Here is a 27,860-nt window from a genome sequence, read left to right on the forward strand (position 1 = left end):
TTTGTTCCTCTGTGATGTGTAATTAAGGAAGTGAAAAAATGGAAATTTCATAAAGAGTTTAATTCTTGTTCTTTTCATATGATGTATTGTTTGGGTAATTTGCAGAGAAACAATTGATCTACTTTTAAATGGCTATAATTTACATGAGTCAAAACTTTCAAAATTGGTTATGTTTTCTTTTATACTGTTAATGTCAAAAAAACCTTTTTGGCACAAATGTTTGAATTTTTTTGGCTATCCTTTTCCCTCAGTTGAGTCCTGATTGCAACAAGTCAAATATAAAAAGGCATTTTTAACAAAAATCAGGGACATTTGATTACCAATTAGGAAATAGTTCCATGGGACATTTAACTGTGGAATAGGGATTACCCAATACCAACTTTATTATTATCAGTTGTGATCTGATATTGGGATGTCCAAAAAATTAGCTATGATTTTTAGAAATAAATTCTGAAGCATGAAGGAATTAAATAAAATGTGCCTTGAGTTTTGTTTAAATATTTCAGAGAAAACAAAAATCGAGTATATTTGAAAAAGTTGAGAAAATTTGGTAACTATTGAATTTAAGAGATGGATATATGATGTTGTATTGTACATTTCCCTGTACTTTTTAATATGATGAACACTTTTATAACATTTTAATATAAAAAATAATTTAGAAAAGCCATAGGGCAAAAAAGGAAATCATCAGCTTTACTACTTTGAACATTATTTCCAGAACAGAAAGAACAAGATAAAAGTCCCTGATCAAAGTAATTTATACCCAGTCTCCCTCACCACAACAAATGAAATACATTACCTTTTAAAATATACAATTTGAAAATCATATATCTTATGGGTTTTCCCATAACCCCAATGAAATAAAAACAGCATACTTCTTTGCAAATGAAATGGTAAATTTTAAAAAATGTGTCCATTTTCTACTCAACACATTGGATACTATAATATATATTTTTAATGCAGAGTAAAAATAAGCTGCAATTTCAGTGTATGTATACTTTTGAAGAAAGCTAAAAGAAAACCAAAGATAATACAATGAGCACAGTAAAGGGATAACTTTTTGTAAGTAGTTGTGTTACAAACAGAAGGGATGAAATATGTTTTGGCTTTTATTTTGATAAGGATTATAAAAACGAAGGAAAAATAATAACATCTTAAATGAAATAAGTAAAATTTTATGAGTATATACAAAGAAATATGATTTCTTTAGGCATATACAGTAAACTTCCCTTATATATTTAATTGACATCAATCTAAAACAATTTCATATCTAAGTATACAACTGCTTCCTGCATATAACACTTAAATATCACATAGGTAATCAAATGTCTATAATTTTCTTATATTGATATGTCCTTCTGTATTCATTACCTTAAAAAATATATGTCTATAAATATAGCAAGCACTTCATTATTTTCTACCTTCTTCCTTAACATTCCCATCAATGTAGTAAAAAAAATTACTTGATTTATCTTCTTAATACTTCATAAACTTGACCCAAATACTCCATCGTTATGTACAAGGCCCTCATATTTTTTCAATGAGTTTCTGCTGTAGTTGCTTAATAGTTATCTCCACTAACAAAGACAGTAATAAAGAAAACAAATAAATCTAATAGCAAAAATAATTAAGAAATTTAATAAAACCCAAAACTGTTTTTTCTAAAAATATCAACAAAATCCATGTCTACTCAGTTGATACAGTTGAACAAGAAAAAGAGAGAAGATATAAAATATCAATATTAAGGATGAGAAAGAGGAAAGCATTTCAGATTTTATAGACATGAAGAAGATAATAAGAGAATGTCATGAGCAATTATATGATAGGAAATTTGAAGAATAAAATGTAGTGAAATAATCATTTGAAAGACACAAATTACAAAATATTAATGAAGAACAAATGAGCAATCTGATTATCCCTACATCTAATAAAGAAATTGTAGTTTTAGTCTAAAAAACCTGTACAAAGAAAACTTTAGTCCCAGATGACATTCCTGGTATATCCTACAAAATCTCAAAAAACAAATTTTCAATTTTATAAATACTTTTCTGGAAAATAATCAAAACAAAGACAATACTTTCCAACTCATTATATAAAGCCATAATTATATTGATATAAACATCATAAAAATATATTATAAGCAAAGACGGGAGTATAGCTTATGGGTAGAGCACTTGCCCAGCACGTATGAGGACTTGGTTGGATACCAAGGATGGGGCAGAGGATATAAAAAGAAACACACTAATATCTTCATAAAAATAGAAGCAAAAATTGAATCTAATATATAAGAAGGATTACATATCAAGATTATGGGAACTACATCCCAGAAACATAAGCTCAGTTTAAATTTAAAAATCAGTTAAGTACAATTCATCATGCTAGTAGACTTGAATAAAAAATTATATAATTATTCTAATATAAGTAGAAATGATTTTTGACAAAATAAAATAGCTATTCATAATAAAAACTCTCAGAATAATAGGAATAGGACTAAACTTCATCAGTTTCATAAAGAATATCTGTAAAAGTCCCTCAGTTAACATCATATGTATTGGTGAAAGATTCCAAGCTTTCCCCATAAGATTGGAATTACAACAAGGATATTTTATCTGCTCTTACTAGTTTTAGTCAATATTGTACTAGAGATATTATTGTACTAGAGGAATAAGGCAAGAAAAATAACAAATGACATCCATATTGGAAAGAAATGAGTTGGGCTATCTTTATTATTGACAAGATCATTAGAAATCTACAAAAATAGAAGTAAATTTAGAAAGGCTGACAATGGCCTTTCTAAACATAGAGGAATACATACAATAACTGTATTTTACCTACAAAGAGAATTGAAGGAAAAGATATAATTTTCAATAGCAATCAAGATATATTTCAAAAGATTTGGAAAAAAATTTGCAAAACCTGTTCACTAAGAATGACAAACATTGCCTTGAGAAATGAAAGATCTTAATGAATGGAGATATATACTATGCTTATAGACCATAAGAACTGATCTGTTTATGGTTTCAGTTTTCCCCAAATTGATTCATATATTCAACATAATTACAATCAAAAGTTCACCAGGCATTTTTCTTTCAGAAATTGACAAATTCAAAATTTAAGTGGAATTGCAAAGGAACTAGATTAATGAAACAGCTTTTTAAAATACAAAGTTGACAAGCTTATGATATTTGAGAATATGTCATAAAACCACCTTTACCAAGAAGAGTGGTACTAATGTACCACACACACACACACACACACACACACACACACACACACAGAACAGAATAGAAAGAAAGAACAGAATTAGACTCTTTATATATAGTCAATTGCTTTTTGAAAAAGGTGCCAAAACAATTCAATTAAGAAAGGATAATTTTACAAAAAGTGGAGCTGAAAATTTTAGATAAATATATGCAAGCAAACCAATGAACCTTAAAATCTCTTGTCACACATGTATAAAAAAGTTAACTGGAAATGAATGATAGATCTCAATGTGAGATATCTAGAATAAAACCGTGATGTTGCAAGTTGATCCTGGGTGTTGCAAGAATTTCTTAAATAGCATTTGAAAAGCCTGAATGATAAAAGAATCTGGTCAATAAATTTGATTACTCAAATCAGAATTAAAAAAAAAACACACAAAACCTTTGCTCTTTAAAAGATACTAATTAAAAATGACAAAGAAAGTTACAAACTAGGACAATATATTATAAAATTTTTGTCTGATAACAGACCTTCATCTAGAATACATAAATCAGTAAAACAATACAATAACAAGGTAACACTCCAATTTGGAAATGGGAAAATGATGTGAACGCAAACCATCAAAAATATGAATTGCAAATAAATACATGAAAAGAAGATCTACTACATTAGGATCCAAGAAATTTGAAATACTGCTATAAAATTTTTTAAAAGGGTAAAATTAGAAGACTAATAGTCCCAAGTATTAGAAAGGTACAGTCACTTTGGAAAATGATCAAACAGAAATGAAATATGTTTATAGAAGACTTGTAAACAAATATCCACAACAACTTCATCTTTAAAAAATCCAAACAATGATTAATAGATGAATAGATAAATATATTGTGGTATAGTCATACAATAGAATATTACTCAAAAAGAAAAACTCAAAACAACATGAATGAGTCTTGAAATAGTTAAATTGAAGTAAAGAAGACAGATCTGAGAGTGCATGTAATAATAACCTTTCCAAACCAATTTATAGAATCAGAAAGCAAATGAGTGACTGCCTGGGGATAGTGGAGGGGCTGGGTAGGACAGATTTAAAAAGGCACATGAGAACTTACTAAAGAGAGAGATTTCTTTATTATCTCAATAGGGACTATGGTTTTGTGGCTAAATGTGTATATCAAAACTAATCAAATTACATGCTTTAAAATGTGCAGTTTTATTATATTTAATAGTAGCTTGATAAACCTGTTAGAGAGAGAAAACCTATACCTAATTCTGAAATATTCTGCCTAATATTTTTCAGTGTCAGTGAAATTTGTATAAGCCTCTAGAAAGCAACCTCATAAAAAAGTTTAAAATTGAGAGAATGTTGCTTAAATAATGAATCAATTAATCAATCAATGAAGCAGAAACAGAGAAAACAGATATTGACTCACACATAAGGATTTACTTTATTCATTCGTTCAATAAGTATATATGCCTGAATATATATAGTGATCAAAAGAGAAGAAATCTTTTTCTTCATGTTTACACTCTACAATTACTATAAACATTATATAATTTAAACTAACAAAAGCTTACAATCATTTCTCAGTCATAAAAGCAATAAAAAATTCATTCAATAAATTATTTATATCAATAATCCTAGATTACACAGAAGGAGATTTTAAAATGTCCTGTATTTTTTAATCATTTACTAGCCTTGTCTTCCAAAATAAAACCCAAACCTGTTTTAGCTTGACATATCTTTCACAAATTGGTTTGGGCCTCATCTGTTAGTACACACAGGGCACATGAGAGACTCTTCATAAATATTGCAGACTTCAGTGCCATTGCAGATTTTCTGACTCCAAATTTAGGAGAGGGCTCAGAATCTGCAAAGTCAACTTGTAGCTCCTGTGATCCAGACCAGTGGTCTGTATTTCTTACTCTGTGAAACACAGCCCAAGTAGCCAATGGGATGAGTAATGAAACTTGATGTGACGATGCATTATGTAAATAAAGCAGATGTGCACAAAAATTTCATCAAATTATACAAATGCTACATTGGCCACCAAGACCACATCTCAATATCCACTTGAGTTCACGGTAAGGCATTGATTAAAATGAGTAAGAAACAAAATTGAATGATCTCAGTTAAGCAAAAAAGCTTTAGAATATCCTTAAAATCTGAATAAATACAATCATATCACTTTTATATGTTTTATGTTATATAACATTTATATTATGATCGAATCAAATATAATCAAGTAACTTAATTTGTGTTTCTCAGAAAATATTTGTTTTTACATTATTGGTCTCCCAATCTTTAGAAAAACCAGTTACTCTGTCCTCAAGAAAGATCCAAAGAATGAATGAGAAAGTAAATCTATTCCAAGAAACTGGCAGATATCAAGTAGACAAAATACTTCCCAGGACCCATGATGTGAAAAGGACATGCCTCGAATTAAGAGAGGTCACCTAGTCCTAACAAAGGAGAATAAAATAGTGAGGTTTCTACAGGTGGTGAACAGGAGACATTGTGACTAGCAGGAAGCAAACATGGGTACAAGGATTAGGTCTGGAGAAAAGCGGGGAAAAAAGTGAAAAGATAAATGGGAAGCTGTAGTGGTTGCAGACAGAAGATAGGACATATCCTCCACAATTAGGAGGAAACTGAGGCAGGAGACAATGGATGATTGAGAGGCAGAAAGGGTGAAAATTGGGATACTTTATTCCTTCTTCAATTGGAATTTTAATTTAATCCATCAAAAATTTTAACTCTATAAAACTGGTTCTCTGTTGAGCTACTTCATTGTTCTACTTCATAGTTTGCCTACTTCTGCTGTCCTAACTGCCCACATCATTTCATGTCTTACCAACTAACTACTCCAGTTAACATAATTGTTAAGTTCCTGGTTTGTAGTCTGTTACTTTTCACCCTCAATATGTGTAACATTAAATGAAATTGGATCTTGGAAATTATCTAGTAGTATGTCTTTATTTCACATAGAAGAAAACCGAGACCCAGGAAAATTAAACAATTTGCCAAAGGTCTCATAGATAGTGGCATTTTGAGAAGATGATTATTTTAAACTTCTAGAATAGTCATGAATTTAACCTATCTACCCTTTCTTGAGGAATAGAACCTCAGGTCATAGGTTGCAAAAGTGGACTTGTTCTACTAAATATTGCATTAACTTGATTAAAAATCCAACATGCACAACTACTTTAGAGGCATTTTTTTGGCCAAGGTCTTTATTATTAAAAGCCACAGTGGAATATGTTTAATACTAGCTCTATAACATTTTTTTTTAATTTGGGGGAACAGAGTGCTTTTTATCTTTGGAAATAATGGAATGGTTATGAAAAGAACCACAGGAAAGAGGGAACTTTTCTAGACGAAATAAAAATAAAGTCTTGAGAAACATGTCTCCATGTCCAAACAACCATACTCGACAAGGTTGAAACTGAAAAATTCATAGTATTGCTGAATTGATATTTACTGATAAAAATAGAAAAATATTGTTTTCTGAAGCTTAATTTTAGAAAAGTTTTTTACTGGCATCATAATACAGGCTGTGCATAAAATGTACATTTTTTTAACTTTAGTGGAATGAAACCCATTAATTTCTAAAAACAGAATACTTACTGATTTAGCACGGGTGTGTAGGCGGTTTTATCCTCATCAATGATGGTGACCATCAATGTAATCAGTTGGGGCCAAAAATCCAAATTCTTGGTGGTGGGTCCCTGATCTTCCCGAGGAATGTCCTGTTTCTTATTCTGCTCACAAGGTACACAACATGCAAAAGAAAAGGTTAAATGGGATGATTTCAGATGTCACCGTCAAATAGGAGGATCAGATAAAAATGTTATGAGAAACTCTTAAATCATCTGAGACAAAGCTGTTAAACTCAGGTTTCCTTTCTTCCTTGAATGGCATTCCACAGCATAAATTCTGAGAGGCCAGGCCTGTATTTCTAATCACTCCTTTGTTTTGTTTTACCATCCAGTGCTCTTTTATTTGGATCTAGAATAAATGTTTCTCTTCCCTCTACTGCAAATTATGCCCACAGAGAATTGCAGAAATTATCCACTCAATGTGGCTTCTTTCACAAATAGAGATTGAACTTTGTGTATGTAAAGTTGTGTGTGTGTGTGTGTATGTGTGTGTGTAACTTATGTGTAAATGTTTTAGACAAAGTCACAAAGTGTGCAGAATTCAAAACTGCCTCATTACAAAATCATACTGTGAAATTCTACAATGTTATATGAACTGTCTGGAATTTTCCCTGTATGCCCACAAATCCATTCAGCGAACTAAAATTTTATAAATCTATCCTCTTCTCTTTCCTGTTTATTTAAATAATCGTTGAATGCTCAATTTACTACACTTTCTGAATTTTTTTAACCCTCACCTCTAAAAAGGAGAGTGTGGCCTGAAATGATCTGAATTTACTTCAACCTATATATTTCTTTTCAACATATAGATAAGTTATTCTGGTTATTTATTTTGGTGGGTATTCTTACAGCAATTTTTTCATATATACTTTTAAAATTAGGTGAAAAAATATAGGCAGAGGTAATTTCCACTCAAGTATGCAAATAAGTGGGAAACATATGGCTCATATGACTATTTTTGCTAAATGATCTACAAGCTTATAGGTCTAGGATATCTGAAAACTTCAATTTGTGGCTCAGGAAACACAAAAACTCTGATGAAAATGGTATATTCAGTTTTATATGGCCCAATCTATTGTCATATTTAATTGCCATGTCTTTTGCCATGAATAAATCAGCTACCTGTGCTGAATGGATGTACATCTTCCAATGTCAGCCAAGACATATACGTGAGTAAATTGTCACCCTATTATTGTTCTCACTTGAGTTAACATATGGCCTCATAGTTCATTCACTTATTACTAGAGACCTGTACATATTCACTTATTACTAGAGACCTTAATTTTACTTAAGTACCCTAAGGGTACTTCCAAAAGCTATCTATTTATCTTTATGTTGAAAACATAAAGGATGTTAAAACTTTTAGAGCTAAATGGTCAAAAAAAATAGTGATTGACATAAATTACTTCAAATAGCGAGAACAAACTATAAGCAATCTTCAGAATCTAAAGAATTTTATATATATCTGATTCCTGAGAACCACTTGAAACTCCTTGTTGGCAGGCTTCCTCCTTCGATACCCAAGGTATATTGAATTCTGTCAGTGGATCCTTAAGAAGAACAAGGCAGGCTTACAAACACCCGGCTTGTCTGACTTTTAAGTTAGATTTTTTTAATTCAAATTTATCTTTGTTTTATGAACACAGCTTTAGTATTGCCACAATAATGTAATTATTGACTCATTTTATTAAACCCAATCTCTCTCTCTCTTTGGTGCATTTAGAAATTTGAACAACCTGGTGAGTTGTGAAGGCTGTAAATAAAATTAGTTCTGATGGCCACAGTGGGCAATATTAGGATACTATCATTAATCACCAGGATGTGTACATGGCTAAACAACATGTGTTACATATTTTAAGTAGTGTGATTAAATAAAAGGAAATTATTATAAATGATATGTCTAACATCACACTACTTATCATCAACTGCAAAGACTGATACGGAAAAGCGTAAAGACAGAGTAATTGAATATGCATTAATTCTGAATTCCCTTAGGTGTCACATAGTGTATTTCCATCGGTCTTTTCTATGACACCAGAGGATTATTAATGGTGCAATTTTTTGCATCAAATTCCATATATATTACATCAGAATAAACCAAACTGGATGCTGAATCATTAATTTTATACACAGCACACTGCAGCAGCATAAATCAGGCTTTCTCCATTTTAATAGACTGCATGTTTAAAAATATGAGATACAATCAGGTGTATTATAAAGTTTATCGAGTTTATTAAGACTTAAATTTTCAAAGTAACTTATTGATATAGCCTAGAAACCTACTAAATATTTTTCTTTATCATTGGAAAAATTAAGGTAATAGATGATAAGAAAATTTAGGAAAGTTAATAAGTATTCATATTTACTGAAATTCTTCTGTATTAATATTTATTATAATGAGAATATATAACCATTATAGACACTTTAATTACAACAAAAGTTTATAACATGTTCACAAAATATAGCTTATTAGATCAATTGAAGTTAAAGTGATTATTGTAATAGTGGCTAAAAATTATTTTGTTGAAGAATTCTTATAATAAGACATTTGAAAGAAAGTTTGTGAGGGTGCAATGGGGAGAGAATTTTTTGAAGCAGACTGTTGATAGGCTCTAGAATTGGCTGAAGAAAGCATCTAATGATTGTTTCCAAAGGATATTTCACTACTGAAAAGTATATGCAGACAAGCCGATAAGATGTACACTACACTTTCATGATCCCAAATATGAAAATACAAGCTTATCCCATCAAGACCAATATAGAGAACATGATAGGAAAAAAAAAAGGTTTTTTTTTTGTTTTTTTTCAAATTTTTCTTCTTTTTTCTGATCTGTAAACAAAATTGTCAGAGCAGTTCCTTAAATAGTTTCTCATGATTCAAAACATGCTAGAGTGCAGTTTAAACATGCACATTAATTTGGGGCTATATTTTATCTAGTTCAAGACAGATGATTTTTATGGAATTATGCACACTAGATTTAGAGTGGCATTTACAATTAATCTGATTATTCATTTAAAAATGAAGTAATTTCAAACGAGAGTAGTGTCTATCCCTCTTAGAGTTATAAAACAGGTTTGCAATTAATTTAGAGTATTTAGCAAACCCATTCATATATTTTTTAAATTTTTTTATTTGTTGCTCAAAACATTACAATGATCTTGACATATCATACATTTGATTCAAATGGGGTACATAATCTTAATCTTATTTTTCCATGTGTACAGATTGCAGGATCACATAGGTTATACAGACACATTTATACATAGGGCCATACTAGTTGGGCCATACATATTTTGCATAACAATGAGGGTCTCCTACCATCTTCCATGCAATTCCCCTTCTCTCTCCCATTCTCATGCACCTCTCATCCCTATTTAATGGTAATCTTCTTCTCATGCTCTTCCTCCCTGCTCTGTTTTGAGTTGCCCCCCCCCCCTTATATCAAAGAAGACATTCTGCATTTGTTTTTTAGGGATTGGCTAGCTTCACTTAGCATAATCTGCTCTAATGCCATCCCATTTCCCTGCAAATGCCATGATTTTATTGTTTTTTAGTGCTGAGTAATATTCCATTGTGTATAAATGCCACATTTTTTTTTATCCATTCATCTATTGAAGGGCATCTGGATTGGTTCCACAGTCTAGCTATTGTGAATTGTGCTGCTATGAACATTGATGTAGCTGTGTCCCTGTAGTATGCTCTTTTTAGGTCTTTTGGGTATAGTCCGAGAAGGGTAATAGCTGGGTCAAATGGTGGTCCCATTCCGAGCTTTCCAAGGAATCTCCATACTGCTTTCCAAATTGGCTGAACCAATTCACAGTCCCACCAGCAATGTACAAGTGTACCCTTTTTCCCACATCCTTGCCAGCACTTGTTGTTGTTTGACTTCATAATGGCTGCCATTCTTACAGGAGTGAGATGGTATCTTAGAGTGGTTTTAATTTGCATTTCTCTGATTGCTAGAGATGGTGAGCATTTTTTCGTGTATTTGTTGATTGATTGTATGTCCTCCTCTGAGAAGTGTCTGTTCAAATCCTTGGCCCATTTGTTTATTGGGTTATTTGTTTTCTTGTTGTTTAATTTTTTGAGTTCTTTGTATACTCCGGAGATTAGAGCTCTATCTGAAGTGTGAGGGGTAAATATTTGTTCCCAGGATGTTCTGTTCAACATAGTTCTCAAAACACTGGCCAGAGCAATTAGACAGACAAAAGAAATTAAAGGCATAAAGATAGGAAAAGAAGAACTTAAATTATCACTATTTGCAGATGACATGATCCTATATCTAGAAGACCCAAAAGGTTCTACCAAGAAGCTTCTAGAGCTAGTAAATGAATTCAGCAAAGTGGCAGGATATAAAATCAACATGCATAAATCAAAGGCATTCCTGTATATCAGCGACAAATCCTCTGAAATGGTAATGAGAACAATCACCCCATTCATAATATCCTCAAAAAATAAAATAAAATACTTGGGAATCAACCTAACAAAAGAGGTGAAAGAACTATACAACGAAAACTACATAAACCTAAAGAGAGAAATAGAAGAAGACCTTAGAAGGTGGAAAGATATACCTTATTCATGGATAGGCAGAACTAATATCATTAAAATGGCCATATTACCAAAAGTACTCTATAGGTTTAATGCAATGCCAATCAAAATCCCAGCGGTGTTCCTCGCAGAAATAGAAAAAGCAATCATGAAATTCATCTGGAAAAATAAAAGACCTATAATAGCAAAAGCAATTCTAAACAGGAAGAGTGAAACTGGTGGTATAGCGATACCAGATTTTAAACTATACTACAGAGCAATAGTAACAAAAACAGCATGGTACTGGTACCAAAACAGGCAGGTAGACCAATGGTACAGAATAGAGGACACAGAGACCAATCCACAAAATTACAACTACCTTATATTAGACAAAGGTGCCAAAAGCATGCAATGGAGAAAGGATAGCATCTTCAACAAATGGTTCTGGGAGAACTGGAAATCCATATGCAACAAAATGAAATTGAATCCCTTTCTCTCACCTTGCACAAAAGTAAACTCAAAATGGATCAAGGAGCTAGGAATCAAACCAGAAACTTTGCGTCTAATAGAAGAAAAAGTTGGCCCTAATCTCCATCTTGTGGGGTCGGGCTCCAAATTCCTTAATAGGACACCTATAGCACAAGAGTTAAAATCAAGAATCAACAAATGGGACTTACTCAAACTAAAAAGTTTTTTCTCAGCAAGAGAAACAATAAGAGAGGTAAATACAGAGCCTACATCCTGGGAACAAGTGACGTCTTCACTTTAATTGGATTTAATCAACACTGTGAGAATTGGTATGAAATATTTCTGTCCATTTATTTAATAAGCATATAATCATGAAATACTCTTGGGAGTTGATTGGAAAATTGTTAAGGTGAAAGAAATGCAAAGATGCATAATTTAAATGCAAAAACACATGTCAGGTGTGTATTTGAAGAATTACTAGTAAGAAGGTTAAAAACAGCTTTTAACAAAGTGTGTTTCTCTAACTTTAGTTTTATTGGATGCTAGTATTTTCTCTCTCTTCCTCATTAACACACACACACACACACACACACTCACACTCACACACCAAACACACACATAATCCATGCTCAAATAACTTAAGAAAACATTTGTTTAAACAAAGTTAGTTACTCCCGATTTCTTGAATCCTTCAATAATCTATCATACATTATAATTCTGTAAGACCATCTTTCTCAATCTTTGCTTTGTATAATCATTTCTTGGAAAGCCTGTTAACATAATTTGCTAGTCCCCACCCCACTCTCAAAGTTCTTGATCCAGATCTACCATGAAGTCTGAGAATCTGCATGTATAATCTACCTTTCAAGTAATGCCTGTGTGGCTGGTCCAGGGATCAATACAAGAACTACTTCTCAAAGAGCTAATACTAGAGCATTGTTTCTCAAATGTATTTGAATTTGTTAAGGTCCTCCACTCTTACCTATTCCCAACTTTATCTTGCAAAACTTTCCACAAAATAAGTATTCCTCTGAACATACTTTGGGAAATGAAAGACTGGGGAGAGAAACTCAGGGGTAAAATCTTGAAGAAACTTGTGTCATGTCAAGGAGGTTTCATTTTAACCAAACTTGATAGGGACCATTAAACATGGGAGTATTTGGGTACATTTATGTTTTATATGACATAGCAGTAGCAGAAGTTTAATGGGAGCGAAGAGAAACACTTTGGAAAGAATTATTAAAAAAAATTGGAAGAACAAGGTGACTAGTTGGTAAGGAAAAAGAATTGAAGGAATCGAGTGGAGCTATCCAAAAGGTAATTAGGTAGGCAAGTCTGAAGTTTCAAAAGTATTCTGGACTGTTTCTGTAGAAAGAATTCCAGGAAGAATTCATGAAACTGCTAAAATTATGAAGTAAACAAGATTACTCAAAGAGAGAGAAGAGAACACACAGGCATGGAAAAAAACTTTGGGGTAAAATCTTAAAATGAAAAAGAACAAAATTTTATAAAAGAGATGAATAAGTGAAGAAGAAATTCTTTTGTTGAAATAGAAGGGAATGTGACTCAGAGTACATGAAGGAGAATTAACCTCAAGAGTAAATGAAGAAGCTGGCTTCTTCTCTGAGTCAGAAGACAAAGCCCTGCAGGTAAATCTTGTTGATGAAAGACAGCTAGGAACTCCATCGGAGAGAAGTGGTGGTAAGACAGGGTTCTGGAGGTATAGCACTTGAAAGGAATAAGAGTGAGTCTTGATTTGGACCCACAGTGGCCCTGCCAGGTGCCTTGCAAACTCTGGTGAGGGTGGGTCTCTGACCTTACAGTGATACCACTCTGGACCATCATGGATTTTCTTGAGTACTGAATCTAGAAACCATAAAACAGAGTGTTGGAGTTGGTACTGTAGTGCATAGTGAAAGGAGGAAAGGAGGACAAGATGTGAGTGTTTGATGAAAATAGTTGAAGGCCTAGAACAAGTGTGTGTGTGTGTGTGTGTGTGTGTGTGTGTGTGTGTGTGAAGGGAGGAAGATGGGAATTGGAAAGATGGGGGAGAAACAGATCCAGAAGGAGTAAGGCGTGAGAAGTGCAAGTGGGCAGGTGGGCAGGTGGGCAGGTGATTGCGGTCAGTAGTTCATTTGTGTTTAGGCATTCAGTCCTTGAGAGTGGGAGGCAAGGAGAGGTTAGGTGAAGGGCTGTATAGTTAAAGTCTAGGAGAGCAGAGGGAAGTGACCCTTGAGGTAAGGTAAATCTATAATATCTCTGAAGAGGATGTGTGTGTGTGTGTGTGTGTGTGTGTACGTGTGCGAACGATGATGAAAGGTCCTGGTAACAATGTTTATTGATGCTAAGAATTTGAAAAATCAGCACAGCATGGATACAAAGGAAATACAATGGGATAATAGCTGACCCTGAACATTTACAAAGAAATAAACTTTAAGTATAATTAAAATATGACAAGATAAATTAATGTTAAATAATGAACTATATAGTTCTATATATGATGTGTTTTGTAACCTCCTCTGATCCTGAGTTGGTGGTTTACCTCCTCATATTTCTGAGATAAAGAAATCTTAGCCCTAGAACTTCCTAGGTTAGAGAAAAGAAACTCTGTCACTGCTTTAAGAGGCAAACAAAGTTTTAGATGCTCAGGGGACCTTAGATCCTTGCAAAGGTTGATAAGGACAGTTTATCAGTGAGGAAAAGGGAGAACATTTATCCTACTCTCTACATTTAGACAGGATTGAGAGAGAGAATTTTTCTAAGTGCCCTTTATTACTTCAAGGCAATCTGGGGGACATTCTTGACATCAGAGGAATCACCTTCTTGCTTTAGCCTTCCAGAGACCGCTACTTTTCTCTTACTGCCCAATCATATTCCTCTTACCTCCAAAAACATGTTTTTAACTGATAACAAAATACGCAAACCATATTTAAAATATATAGCCTTGTTTTCTTTCTTTATAGCCTCAATGCCAAGACTTAATTATATGCTTTATAGACCCAGATGAAACTATTCCTGCACACTAATAACACTAAGAATTTTTTTTTCTTGGAGTCATATATCTTGCATGAGAATGAAATCTTTCATTAAACAAAACTACCCAGGTTTATGTGAAATCCCTATGCACTTCTTATGCTCCTGACTGCCAGAATCATAAAGCACTCATTTGCAGTTTGAGACTTATAGGTACAAACAGGTCTACTTCTAAACTCATTTCCATTTGATTTCCACCCACTTTTAAAGCATTCTTAATTGTCACTGTTTTACCTTCAGTTCCCTGTTATCCCAAAATCTCATACTAAATTATTAAACTTTATTGTTCATATCAACACATATGTTTCATCTGCTTTTCCCAACTAGTGTTGCTTTAATTCCGCTTGGTTTGGGACACAATGAATAGCCAGACATGGACACAATGGGATAACCCAGGGAGTCTAGATCTCAGCTCTTCACAAACTCCCACCAAACAGAAAGCCATCAAGATGATAGGATGGCTTCTAGAGTCATCATGTGAAGATTGCTCATCTTGGAAATCCTAGAAGACTAAAGCTCAATTGTTTGATTACACTTAAGCACAGTGACATGAATCTGCTTTCAGGGTGAAGTGTGGACAGGATATCAAAAAAGCAGGGTACGAAAGCGCTTATGGAGGCTTCTACCTAGCAGAAGAAAAAGCTGTATTAACTTTATGTGAGAACCTTGGTACCACACCAGTTATACAACCCCTGCTCTCAGTCCACTCAGAAAAATACTAGATCCCAGGACCTTGCATCTGAAGTGACTCAAGGACACTGTTAATGGACAAGAAAGGAAGAGAAAATATCAACACAATAAGTAAATGCAAACATTTTTTTCCTCGCCCTTCTCAACTTTTGCCAACAGCTTTTAGCTTCACCCACAGCATTGTACCTCTTTCTTCATTCTTAATCACACTACGATTAAAAAGACTACAGACAACAACACCTCTTGTAATTTTTGTATGCTACACATAAGGAAACTAAGACTGAGATAAAGTAGTCCATTCAAGGTCATACAAGGTCAGAATGCCAAACATAAAAAACTTAATGTGCTTTAGTGTCTATTTACTCTATATTTCTTGTCCTAGAGTTAAAGATACTGAAGTTTGATAGCCGAAAATATAGTCATATTTTGTTTGGCAACAGATAAAGAAGGAAATGAAGGTATTGCTCAGTAGGGTTTATGACCCTCCCCACATACACACACACCAATTAAGTTTGAGTACCACTGCTGAGTGGAAGTGATAATATTTTTTAATTGATGGCTAAAGAAGTTTCCCTATGTACTATATAACCTAAAATAAATGGGGCATCCTTTAAAGATCATGCCAATATTTTCTTTGCCTTTGGCAAGGTTCACTCATCTCTTACTTAAACCATTTGCAACTTCATCACCTTTGATCTACTCACATCAAAGGTTGCTTCTACTATTAATCTTTAATGCCACTGTCAAAGTTGCTTTTCTTACCCACTGAATTTTACTGACACACAGTAAGTCACTTCAGTGGTGCCCATGCATGGGAGGGATTTAGCAAGCTAGGATGAATGAAGTTAGGAGCCTGGATTCTAGAATTGGCTGAATCTTTATCATATACACTAGTGGATAGCACATCATATTCTGCAGATAAATCTTGATTTACTTTTACCATAGATAAAGCAGTGGCACCTTCATTTTTCTGGAAGAGTTTGGGCAGAGTAAATGTTCTGATTGCTGATCTATTGTATACTTGATTTTTAGAATCTATTTCGAACATGCCTTGGGAAAATATGAATTGCAACTTATACAGAGAATCTAAAAGAAACATACTATGGACTGATATTTGAGACTGTTTTCAAAACTGCTACTTATCAATATTTGTGTAAGTCTGGTGCATGGATTGTCTACATCAGACTCACTTGTTAAAAATAGCATTGATCTTAGGTCTCCTATTCCAGACCAACTTAAATCAGGATGACTGGAAGCATCATCTGGTAATCTCTGCTCTGTTTTTATGAAATCCTCATGCTCTAGCAAGAGTCACTACTAATCTGTAATTAAATCAGGTCAAAATGGCCTCAAGTTTTAGGAAGAAGAGTGATCTAATTTTTTCTGGATGCCAATGTCAATAATGGGTTTGCTAGATTTTGCATTCTATCACGATAACAAAGGTTTTGGTTTCATCGTTATATCTGACAAATTTTCAATTTTATACAGTTTCTTAATTTTAAGAGGAGGTGGAATCTCCTACTGGATATTTTACATGGTATCCCTTCCAGCTGTTGACAGACACCATTGCCATATCATTTTGGGAAACATTAATTTTTAAATGAACATTCACAAGGAAATTCCTGATATTCTCAAATAATATACAGTTGCTAATTGGGAACAACAAAAATATTAAGCAAACAGCATGTTTAAAAAAGAGTAACTATTCAAAACCAAAAATCTGGTTAGAAAAAAAAGGAATGTTCATATGTTAGAATATTTAACTTTCATATCAGCAAAATATTCAAAGAATCTTTACTGGGTCTTTTCAGTTTCTATAAGTCACAGGTATCCTGACATTGAAATTGCCAAAACTGCTTTTCAAAGTGTTTGGACACTGTAAGTGATTTTTAATAGCTCAAAATGGTTCTTGAATTTGAATAGGCTATACCTGAGTAAGTAATCTTTATCTAACTATAAAATATCAAAATTCTGAACATGGAATTTAGAAATACAAATTATGTAACAGCATGGTATATCATAAAAAATAATACTTGGACATGGGATCAGAAACTTATATTCTCAGCTTACCATTAATTTATTATATAAATTTAAGCAATGAATTAATCTCTTCAAATTTAGTAATTCTAATACTAAAATTAATATAATAAGTATGTATATACTTCTTTATTTCTTTTTAAAATTTATTTATTTATTCTAATTTATTCTATATGTCAGCAGAATGTGTTTCAGTTCATAGTACACATATGGAGCACAATTTTTTATGTCTCTGGTTGTACACAAAGTAGAGTCACACCATTTGTGTCTTCATACATGTAATTAGGGTAATGGTGTTCATCTCATTCCACTGTCTTTTCTACCCCATACCCTCTCATTCTTCCTCTCTACCTTTTACCCTATCTAAAGTTCCTTAAAATTCTAGCAAATATATATAATAGAATATTGACTAAGATATTTAATACCATAGTAGATGAATAGATGAATACTAACCACATTACAGAATTATGGCATATGCTCTACCTAATTGACAAGTTTGTTTGTTTGTTTGTTTGTTTTGGTACCAGGGATTGAACCCAAGGTGCTCAATTACTAAGCCACATTCCCAGCCCTTTTTACATTTTATTTTGAGACAGGGTCACACTAAATTACTTGAGGGCTTGCTAGTTGAGACTAGCTTTGAACTCATGATCTTCCTGCCTTACCTTCCCAAGTACTGGGATTATAGGCATGTGTCACCACACCTGGTGGCACAGTTCTTATTAGTATCTCAGGAAAGATGCATATGAAAGTTTCTTGAATATAAAACACTACTATTTTAAAGAATAAACTAATGGTTTGATCTTTCTCTTTAAATAGCACAAACTAAGATTTAAAAAGAAAGATGCAATAGCTCACATCTGGCTGGCATTTATTTTCCATTTGAGATACCACAGCTTTAAAAGAACTAGACCAAAGATAGGAAACATAAGACTAACATGGTAGCTGACTTCAAATACATGATGGGCTGTTATGTAGAAAATGATTAAAAGATAAATTGGATTTGTCTTGTGTGGTCGAGAAATTAATACTTACAAAATTTTCAACTAGGAAAGATTTCAGTACAACATAAAGAACTTTTAAAAACATCATAAATCTCTAAAAGTTATAACCACCCCACCTGAGGCACTTAGAGATAAAACAACATAGAGACAACTCATGCATGGTCAGGAAGTGCTAAACAAATATCTCTTCTCTGTATTGTATCTAAACATTGACTACATGTTTTCTGAATTTCTTTTTAATACATATTTCCATGATTTTATGCCTGAAAGTAAATCATCCACAAGTGCTATTGTCTGAATGTTTGTGTCAGGCTGCCCTCAAACACTGCCATTTATATGTTGATACCTAATTGTCAATGCAATAGGATTAAGAGGGAGGTGCTTGGGAGGTGACTATATCAAGATCTCTCATGGAGAGAGCTTGTTCCCCTTCTACCATGTGAGGATTCAGCAAGAAGGTGCTGCCTACAAGCACAGTCACTTATTAACATCAAATCTTCAGGAACCTTGATTTTACAATTCCCCAACTCGAGAACTGTGAGTTTATATATTACTCAGTATAAGGTACTTTTTTTTTTTTTAGCAGCCCAAACATACTGAAACAATAAATTTTGAGCACTTGATAGCATGTTGATAAAATTATTGGGTTACTGTTTGAAAGTATGATCAAGTTTGAAAGGCACTGTGGCAGAGAATGGATAGCTGTTCACCAAATCTGTTCCCTTTTTCTTGGATACATAGCTACATTACTGTAGGCGGCTAATGATGGTTGTGAATTCTTTGACAGACCTTTTGTTGCAATGTATGCTTATTTCCTTCCCTTGAATATGCATCAACAGAATACAGCAAAAGTAACATATATATCTGTTTCCAGGCTAAAACCTTAAGAAAATAGTAACTCTCAATTTCTGTCTCTTGGAATATCTGACCTTACAATATAGCCATTGTGCTGTGAGGATGCACAAGTAGCTCTGGTAAGGGGTCATGTAGAGAAGTCAGATCTGGTAGAGTTCCCAGTCAGCATCCAGTTCTACTTGCTAGCCAACTGAGCAAGCCATATTGGAAGTATATCTTACATAAGGCACCAGTCCAGGCCTACCAGCTAAAGCCACACAGAGCACAGATGACCCTTACCATTCAGGCTTTCCCAAATTGAAGATTTGTAAGCCAAGTAAGCTACTGTTATTATTTTAAAACAGTAAGTTTTGAAGTTGTTTGTTACTTGATAGATAACTGGGCCAGAATTTGATCCTGGAAGTGCATTAATGTATTGAAAACCTAAAACATTGATTAGGGACTAATCAATACTGTGCAGAAGCTCAAAGAATTTCCAGGAGATTATTAATGAAATCAAAACACTTGTGGTGGGAATTTGAAGTACAGTGAAGAAATTGTTTCCTTAAGCCAAATAAAGGATAATACCTGTTATTTATGGGGAAAATATGGCATTGGCATGAAGTGTGGAAAGCAGAAAATGTAATGTGAGTTTGGCAAAATGCTAAAAGGGCCACCTGTTTCTGCATAGCTAAATAGAATAAGATACAGTTGTAGGTAGAGATCAACTGAAAAACAAAAGGATCATTTTCCAAGCAGAATTCAGAAGACTATGAAAGTATCAGAATTTCTTGGATTCAAAAGTTATTTTTTTTTTTGTCCTCCGTCTCTCCAGAAGATTCTCCAGGAAGCATATCAAATTCAAGGTGTTTTACTTAAGTAGTTGTAAAATGTCTAGGTCCAAAGGAAGGTTTCAGAGAGGTTCATGAATGTCTAGGATGTATCTTGTAGAGTGAATTATAATCTTCAGTGCAAAAATTCCTATGACTTATAATGATCAATAGTAGTCCATCTCAGAAAGAAATATGGGTGTTGCTTTAATTTAGTGAAATTTCCACAGAAAGTTGAAATAAAAATATCAAGTTTGGATTAAAAGGGATTAAGTCAATATAAAATGAAAAGAGACAGTTAACTCTCCAATCATCTATGGGCAATGAAGAGAATAGCAGACTACTTAGTTATAATCATGAGACTTTTTTCTTTTTCTTTTCTTTCTTTCTTTCCTTTTTTTTTTTTTTTTGTTTTTTTGTGGAATAGGAGGATGACTCTAGATCAGAAGCTCAGAGAATTGAACCAAGAGTCAAGAAGAATCATCTGCAGACACAGGACTGGCATCATGTTCCTAGTTAGAGTTCAGAATTTCTAAGGAAAAGAACTGTTATACATCTCCTATTCTCTCTCTCTCTCTCTCTCTCTCTCTCGGAAATACTTACTACAGTTGTCCTTTTTGTCACATCACGTGATGTTGAATTGGTTGGGACAACTTGGCTTTAAATGTTTCAGATATTCAGATAGAAGGAGCCATGTTTGAGACATTGTACACAAGAAGACTCATCTCTATTTGGATCTGTTTTGAGCAATTCTGAACCTCAAGTATGAGCTTAATGCTGTAATACGGTGAGAATTTAGTGAAGCATTAGGGGTAAGTGAGTGCTTTTTGCACTTCATAGAAACCTGAAGAGTCTATGGAGAGGTCTACATAGAAATGAACTAAAGCCTCTAGCTATCAACTTCAACTGAGCCTCTAGACCACAGTTACCAATTTTCAAGCCATGTCATACAAGCCAACTTAGAAGTCCCATCTAGACTTTTGCTAGTGCTGCATGGAACAAATACAAGCCATCCCAGCATGGCCCTGCCCAAATTGCAACTGCAGATTTGTGTATAAAATGAATTATTGATTTTTTTTTGAGTCTTTGAGATTTGGTGTTACTTTTGAATCAGCAATAGATAATCAGAACTGTTCTTCCTAGCTCCTTTGCGGGTAGCTGCTGAAATGTGGTAAGTACCAGCCAATAGAATGTGAGCAGAAGTGCTCCAGATTTTAAACAATTATATAATTGTCCATACCTTTGTTCCTTATTCAAGTTTGATATGTGAAAACACTGCCATCTTGGTACTATGTTTAAGATGACAGAACCACAGATAAAAGGGAACTGGAACTGTAAATGTCTACATCGTTATCACCTCCATGAAGCAACGTGATGTCAGGGCACGTTGCCCATGCATCTTGTCACAGTCCCATGTCAAACATTGGCTACAACTGCTCTTTGTTCTGCTACATGGGACTTTTAAATATAAAGTCTTAGACAGTCATGATGTCACATTCAAGTGGGATTTGGAGGAGCTGAAGAGTCAGCAGCTTCGGACTCTTGTATTAGTTTCCTAGTGTATGCCATCAATGAACATTACTACACAGTTGGTGACTTGCAACAACATAAACCTATTAAAGTTATGGAGGTGAAAAATCTAAAAATTCAGATGTTGAAGGTTGGTTCTTTCTGTAGGCTCTGAGGGAGAATTCATGCTATACCTCTTCAAACTTCTAATTGCTGGTAACAAACCTGGATATTCTTCAAAGTGTGGCTGACCAAATCAATCCTTGCCTCTACCTTCATAAGGCTGTCTTCTGTTATCCATGTGTCTAATAGTTTTCCATCTCTTTTAGGAACAGTTGCAAGTGCATTTGAGACCTGCTCTTAAATAGAATGACCTCACCGCAGGATGCTTAACTTAATTGCACCCACAAAGAGCTGTATTCCATTTTAGAACATGTTTTGTGGTTCTGAATAAACAAGTTTTGGGAAAGACAGTATTAAACCCACTAATTTCCCAATACGCCATTGGGACAGTTCTGAGGTACATTCTGTATGGTTTTCCAGCAGGTTCTTAGGAACAGTGAATGCTTCAGTTGATATGGAAGTAATTAGCTCAATAAAAAATCTGTTGTAGATTTCCTCTCTTCCTTATCTCTTTTTCACTATATATTCAACTCCTGTTTTCTGGGATTGTATTTCAAATAAACTGTCTGTAAGTCTTTTTCTACAGGTTCTCCTTTCAGAAAACTCAAACTATGAAAGGAAGATCATCTGAATAGCAGGCAGACTGATTTTTATAGGCTTTACGTGAGTGAGGAAAAAATTAACTCTCACACTTGAGTTTAGGTTTATTTGTTTTGGCAGACTAGTTTAATCTGTAACAATGCCATCCCATTGTTCTTTATAAACTTTAACTCTTATAGGCTTTTTCTGGCTATGTTTTGGGTGTCAGCTTTTCTTATGATTCTGTCACCATTGTCTGCTGAAAACTCATTTTTGTTCTTAAGAGAATCCTGAAAAACTGTGAGCAACTCTTACTTTTTCTCTTCATAAGCTTAGGTAATCTTAAATACTTCAGAAAAGTCATTTTTAGGTATTTTTCCTTGAAATTTACATGAAAAATTCCTTTCTAAGCCTTGAGTTTCTACAGATACACTCATCCATGTAAAGGGAATGAAATTTCTTTGAAAGGACACGGTCACTAGTACTTGATACCATGATATAGTTATTTGAATGATATTCTGCTTCTTTTCAAGGAATTAATAATTCTCTTAAATAAGATAGAAATTATAACTCTTTCACTCCAAATCAAAAAAATCAAGGAATTGAAATAGTCATATGACAAAAATGAAATATGTCACTGGAAAAAAAATGCATTTTGTTCTCTATTTCTGTATTAAAAAATTCCACAATAGCAGCAATACATGTACGTTGTTACAGTTTTCATGGGTCAGGATTCCAGGCACAGACTCACTATGTTCTTTACTTTGTGATCCAGAAAGCTGCAACCAAAGCACTGGCTGAGATTGGGATTTCATCTGTGGCTCATGATTCTCATGTAACTCACATGATTATTGGCAGAATCACTTTCCTTGTGGTTATAGCTCTCGTGGAAGCTTTATCCCTTAAAGTCAACAGAATATTCTTCCTAACCTTAAAAAAGTCTGGAGCCTTCTTTTAAAGGGCTTACTGATTAGTTCAACCCCTCCAAGTCTTGTGTTTTTATCAGTTTCCTTTGCCTTTAACATGTAATCTAACTGCAAGTTCTGATTTTTGTTTTTGTTTTATGATTTGTCCATGTCCTATTGGCTAGAGGCAAGTCACAGGTTCTGTCCACACTCAAAAGAAGAATATTACACAAGAACTTGACTCAATAGGCATTATTTAAGAATTTTTCAGATAGTTGTAGGGTACAACTTATTTTAAAACTTTATTCAGGTCTCTCCAGACACAGCTGCTACCTATGCTGCTGTTGTTGCCCAGAGGTCAACACTTCCCTGACACTGATGTCAATTCTGCTGTTGTGGCCCGGTTCTCATGGTGCCACTACCACTGTGATCCAGAAGTCCACTGCCAGAGCGTCTACAGGTTTGGTTGCATGTGGCTGCCTCCATCTTAGGATGCCAGACAGCACCTTGGGGGATCGGGGGATGGCTGGTTTGTGGCCACTGCCATCTCAGAGTACAGCCACTTCTGTCTGGGGACACCGACCAGGAACTGGAGGTCGAGTTTTGGGGTGCCTGCGGGTTTGGCTGCACCTGAGGTCTTCTTGCTGGGAGTTCTGGTGGCTGCCATCTTGCTCCCTCTTCTCAGAGTTGCTCCTCTGTGAGAGTGCATCCCTGGTGGTCTCTCTGCAAGTTGGACCAGAATTGAGATCTTGGGACTGCTGCATGGCCAACATGGGGTGTCTGAGGGCCAGATCAGTGGGATGGTGACTGGGTCTGTGTGGTCTGGTCTGGGCCTCAGAATCCCATGAAAAGTTGGAGGCAGGGCTGAGAAACGTTTGAATGCTGAGGGAAATAGTTGTTAATCTTCCATCCAGGTTCGCCCCCCACACATACCTTTCTAGTATCTCTATCATATTTGAAACCAGTATTTTTCATGAGTCAGTTTATCAAAAACTGTGATATATGTATGATATTTCATAATTTTCTTGTGTATTCTTATATTTTTATTTTTTTCTTTTGTTAATGGCCAATCTCTTTCAATTCCTCTTCCACTCTTCCTATATATTTTTTTTCTTCTGGCTTCTTCCCTCCTCCCTCATGGACATTGTATGCTACACCACTTCTGTTTTCTCCTTATCTACCATTTGAAATTGTAAGCTGTTTTAGCAAATTTACTGTGAATATTGTAGACAATAATTGAATTCATTATCTGAATTTACCGTGATAAATCTGAACATCTTAATAGGAACTAGTGGGTTTGAGGCTGTATGTTGATTGCATTTGGTGTTGTTGATATTGGTCTCCTGCTTAAAGACATCTGGACACCTTCAGGGACTCTATAAGCCTGCAGGGTAGAATCTGTGCTGACTCAAATCCATACTGCTAGATGGGAAAACACATGAACAACATGAAAAAACAAAGGAACAAATCACCCAAACAAACCAAGATGCTCCAATAACAGCATCCACTGACAACACAGTAGAAAAAAAATGTTATAGAAGGAGTTTAGAACGCACATAGCTAAAATGATCTGCAATACGAAGGCGAGCATAAAGAGTGAAATCAAAGAGAAAATACAGGAAGTGAAAAATCACTTCAATAAATAGTTAGAAATTGTGCAAAACAGAACAGCAACAACAATAACAAAAAGCAGAAATCCTCAAAATAAAGGAATGAATAAATTATAAATTCAATGGAAAGCATCATCAACACCCTAGACAACTTAGAAGACAGAACCTCAGGCAATGAAGACAAAAATTTATAATTTTGAAAATAAAGTTGACCATATAGAGAAGATGGTAAGAAACCATGAACAGAAATTTCAAGAATTATGGGATAAAATTAAAAAGACCAAATTTAAGAGGTATCAGGATAGATGAAGGAGCAGAGATACAAACCAAAGGAATGCACAATCTTTTCAATGACATAATATCAGAAAAATTCACAAGCCTAAAGAATGAAATGGAAAATCAACTACAAGATGTCCATAGGACCCCAAATGTACAAAATTACAGCAGATCAAACCAAGACATGATATAATGAGAATGACTAACACTGAGAATAAGGATCAAAATTTTAAAGGCCCTGAGAGAGAGAAAAATAAGTTATATATAGGGGGAAACCAATTCAGATCTCAACTAATTTGTCAATTGAGACCCTCAATGCCAGGAGGTCCTGGAATTACATATATCAAGCTCTCAAAGAAAATGGATACCAACAGGGAATTTTATATCTAGCAAAATTTAGCTTCATCAACAAAACATTACAATTGTAAATATTTACTCCCCAAACAATGGAGCATCTATGTATATCAAATAAACCTTTCTCAATTTCAAGAATCAAATAGACCACAGCACAATACTACTCGGTGACATTAACACACCTCTCTTACTATTAGACAGATCTTCCAAATAAAAACTATACAAAGAAACTATAGAACTATAGAATGTAATAAATATTTGGACTTAACAGACATATATAGAATATTTCATCCATCAATGAGTGAATACACATTCTTCTCAACATCAGGTGGATCCTTCTCTAAAATAGACAATATCTTAAGTCACAAATCAACTCTTCATAAATACAACAACAACGATAAAAAACCCAGAAATAATATCCTGCATTCTATCAGATCATAATGGAAAGAAATTAGAAATCAATGATAAAATAAAAAATAGAAGGTATCTAACACCTGGAGAATAAATAAAACACTATTGAATAATAAATGGATAGCAGGAAAAAATCAATGATGAAATAAAAAAAAATACTTGCAGGAAAATGAGAATACCAATGCAACATATCAAAATCTCTGGGGGCACTATTAAAGCAGTACTAAGAGGAAAGTTCATTGCATTGAGCTCATTCATTAAAAGCAGAAAAATCAACAAATAAATAACCTAACATTACATCACAAGAAAAGTAAAGCAGGAGATATCCCAATACCAGACCTTAAACTATATTACAAAGCTAAAGTAACAAAAATGGTGTGGTATTGGCACCAAAACATACATATAGACTGATGGTAGAGAATAGAGGACACAGAAACAAACCCACATAAATACAGTTTTCTAATACTAGAGAAAGGCACCAAAAACATTCACTGGAGAAAAGATAGCCTCTTCAACAAATGGTGCTAGGAAAATTGTAAATCCACATGTAACAAAATTAAATTAAACCCCTCTCTCAACCTGCATAAAACTCAACTCAAAGTGGATCAAAGACTTAGGCACTAGAACAGAGTACCTTGTACCTAATAGAAAAAAAAAAGTAGGCCCAAATCTTCACCATGTCCGCCTAGAATGTAACTTCTTTAATAAGACTCCTAAAGTGCAAGAATTAGTGTCAAGAATCAATAAATCGGATGGATTCAAACTAAAAAGCTTCCTCTCAGCAAAGAAAGTAATCAATAATGTGAAGAGAGAGCCTACAGAATGGGAGAAAATCTTTACCTCATGCACCTCAGATAGAGCATTAATTTCCAGGATATATAAAGAACTCAAAATACTTTATAGCAAAAAACACCAAATAACTCAATAAATGGGCAAAGGAACTAAACACACATTTATTAAAAGAAGAAATAGGAACAGCCAACAAATATATGAAAAAAAGTTCAACATCTCTAGCAATTAGAGAAATGCAAATCAAAACTACTCTAAGATTTTACCCATTAGAATGGCTATTATCAAGAATATAAACAACAATAAATGTTGTCAAGGATGTGGGGGAAAAAGCACACTCATAAATTGCTGGTGGGACTGCAAATTGGTGTAACCACTATGGAAAGCAGTATGAAGAATCCCCAGAAAACTTAGAATGGAACCACCATTTGACCCAGCTATCCCACTCCTCAGTTTATACCCCAAAGAATTACAATCAGTATACTACAGTAATGCAGCCACATCAATATTTATAGCAGCTCAACTCACAATAGCTAAACCATGGACCCAACCTAGATGCCCTTCAACAGATGAATGGATAAAGAAAACGTGGCATACATATATATACAATGGAATATTACTCAGCCATAAATAAGAAAAAAATTATGATATTTGATGATAAATGGATGGAGCTGGGGAATATCATGCTAAGTAAAATAAGCCAATCTCAAAATATCAAAGGGTGAATGTATTTTCTGATATGGATGCTGATTCACAATAAGGTGGTGGGGGGCGGCTAGGACCATCCCAGCTCCAGACCTCCTTGTATGATTGGATGAATCAGTGGTGGGGGGTGACTAGGTAAGAATAGAGTTACTATAGATTAGGTAGAAGTGAGTAAAGGTAGGGGAAAGGGTAAGGAGGTAGGAAGGATACTAGAATCAATCAGACATTATTACCCTATATGCATATATAAATATTTGACCAGTGGGATTCCACATCACGTACAACTAGAAGAATGAGAAATTATACTCCTTTTATAT

General features: G+C 34.1%; 1 protein-coding gene across 1 annotated transcript in view; it reads right to left on the minus strand.

Annotated features, from left to right (window-relative positions):
- Positions 1-27,860, minus strand: part of UNC13C (unc-13 homolog C) — a gene marked incomplete at its 5' end in the record, with an annotated part of 578,171 nt that overhangs the window by 214,462 nt on the left and 335,849 nt on the right. The window contains one exon of the mRNA XM_081292419.1: positions 6,827-6,960. Within this exon, the coding sequence (XP_081148545.1) occupies positions 6,827-6,960 (134 nt within the window). The remainder of the gene's footprint in view (positions 1-6,826; positions 6,961-27,860) is intronic.

The sequence above is a fragment of the Spermophilus citellus genome (assembly GCF_964194105.1).
Source record: "Spermophilus citellus genome assembly, chromosome: 4".
NCBI lineage: Eukaryota > Metazoa > Chordata > Mammalia > Rodentia > Sciuridae > Spermophilus > Spermophilus citellus.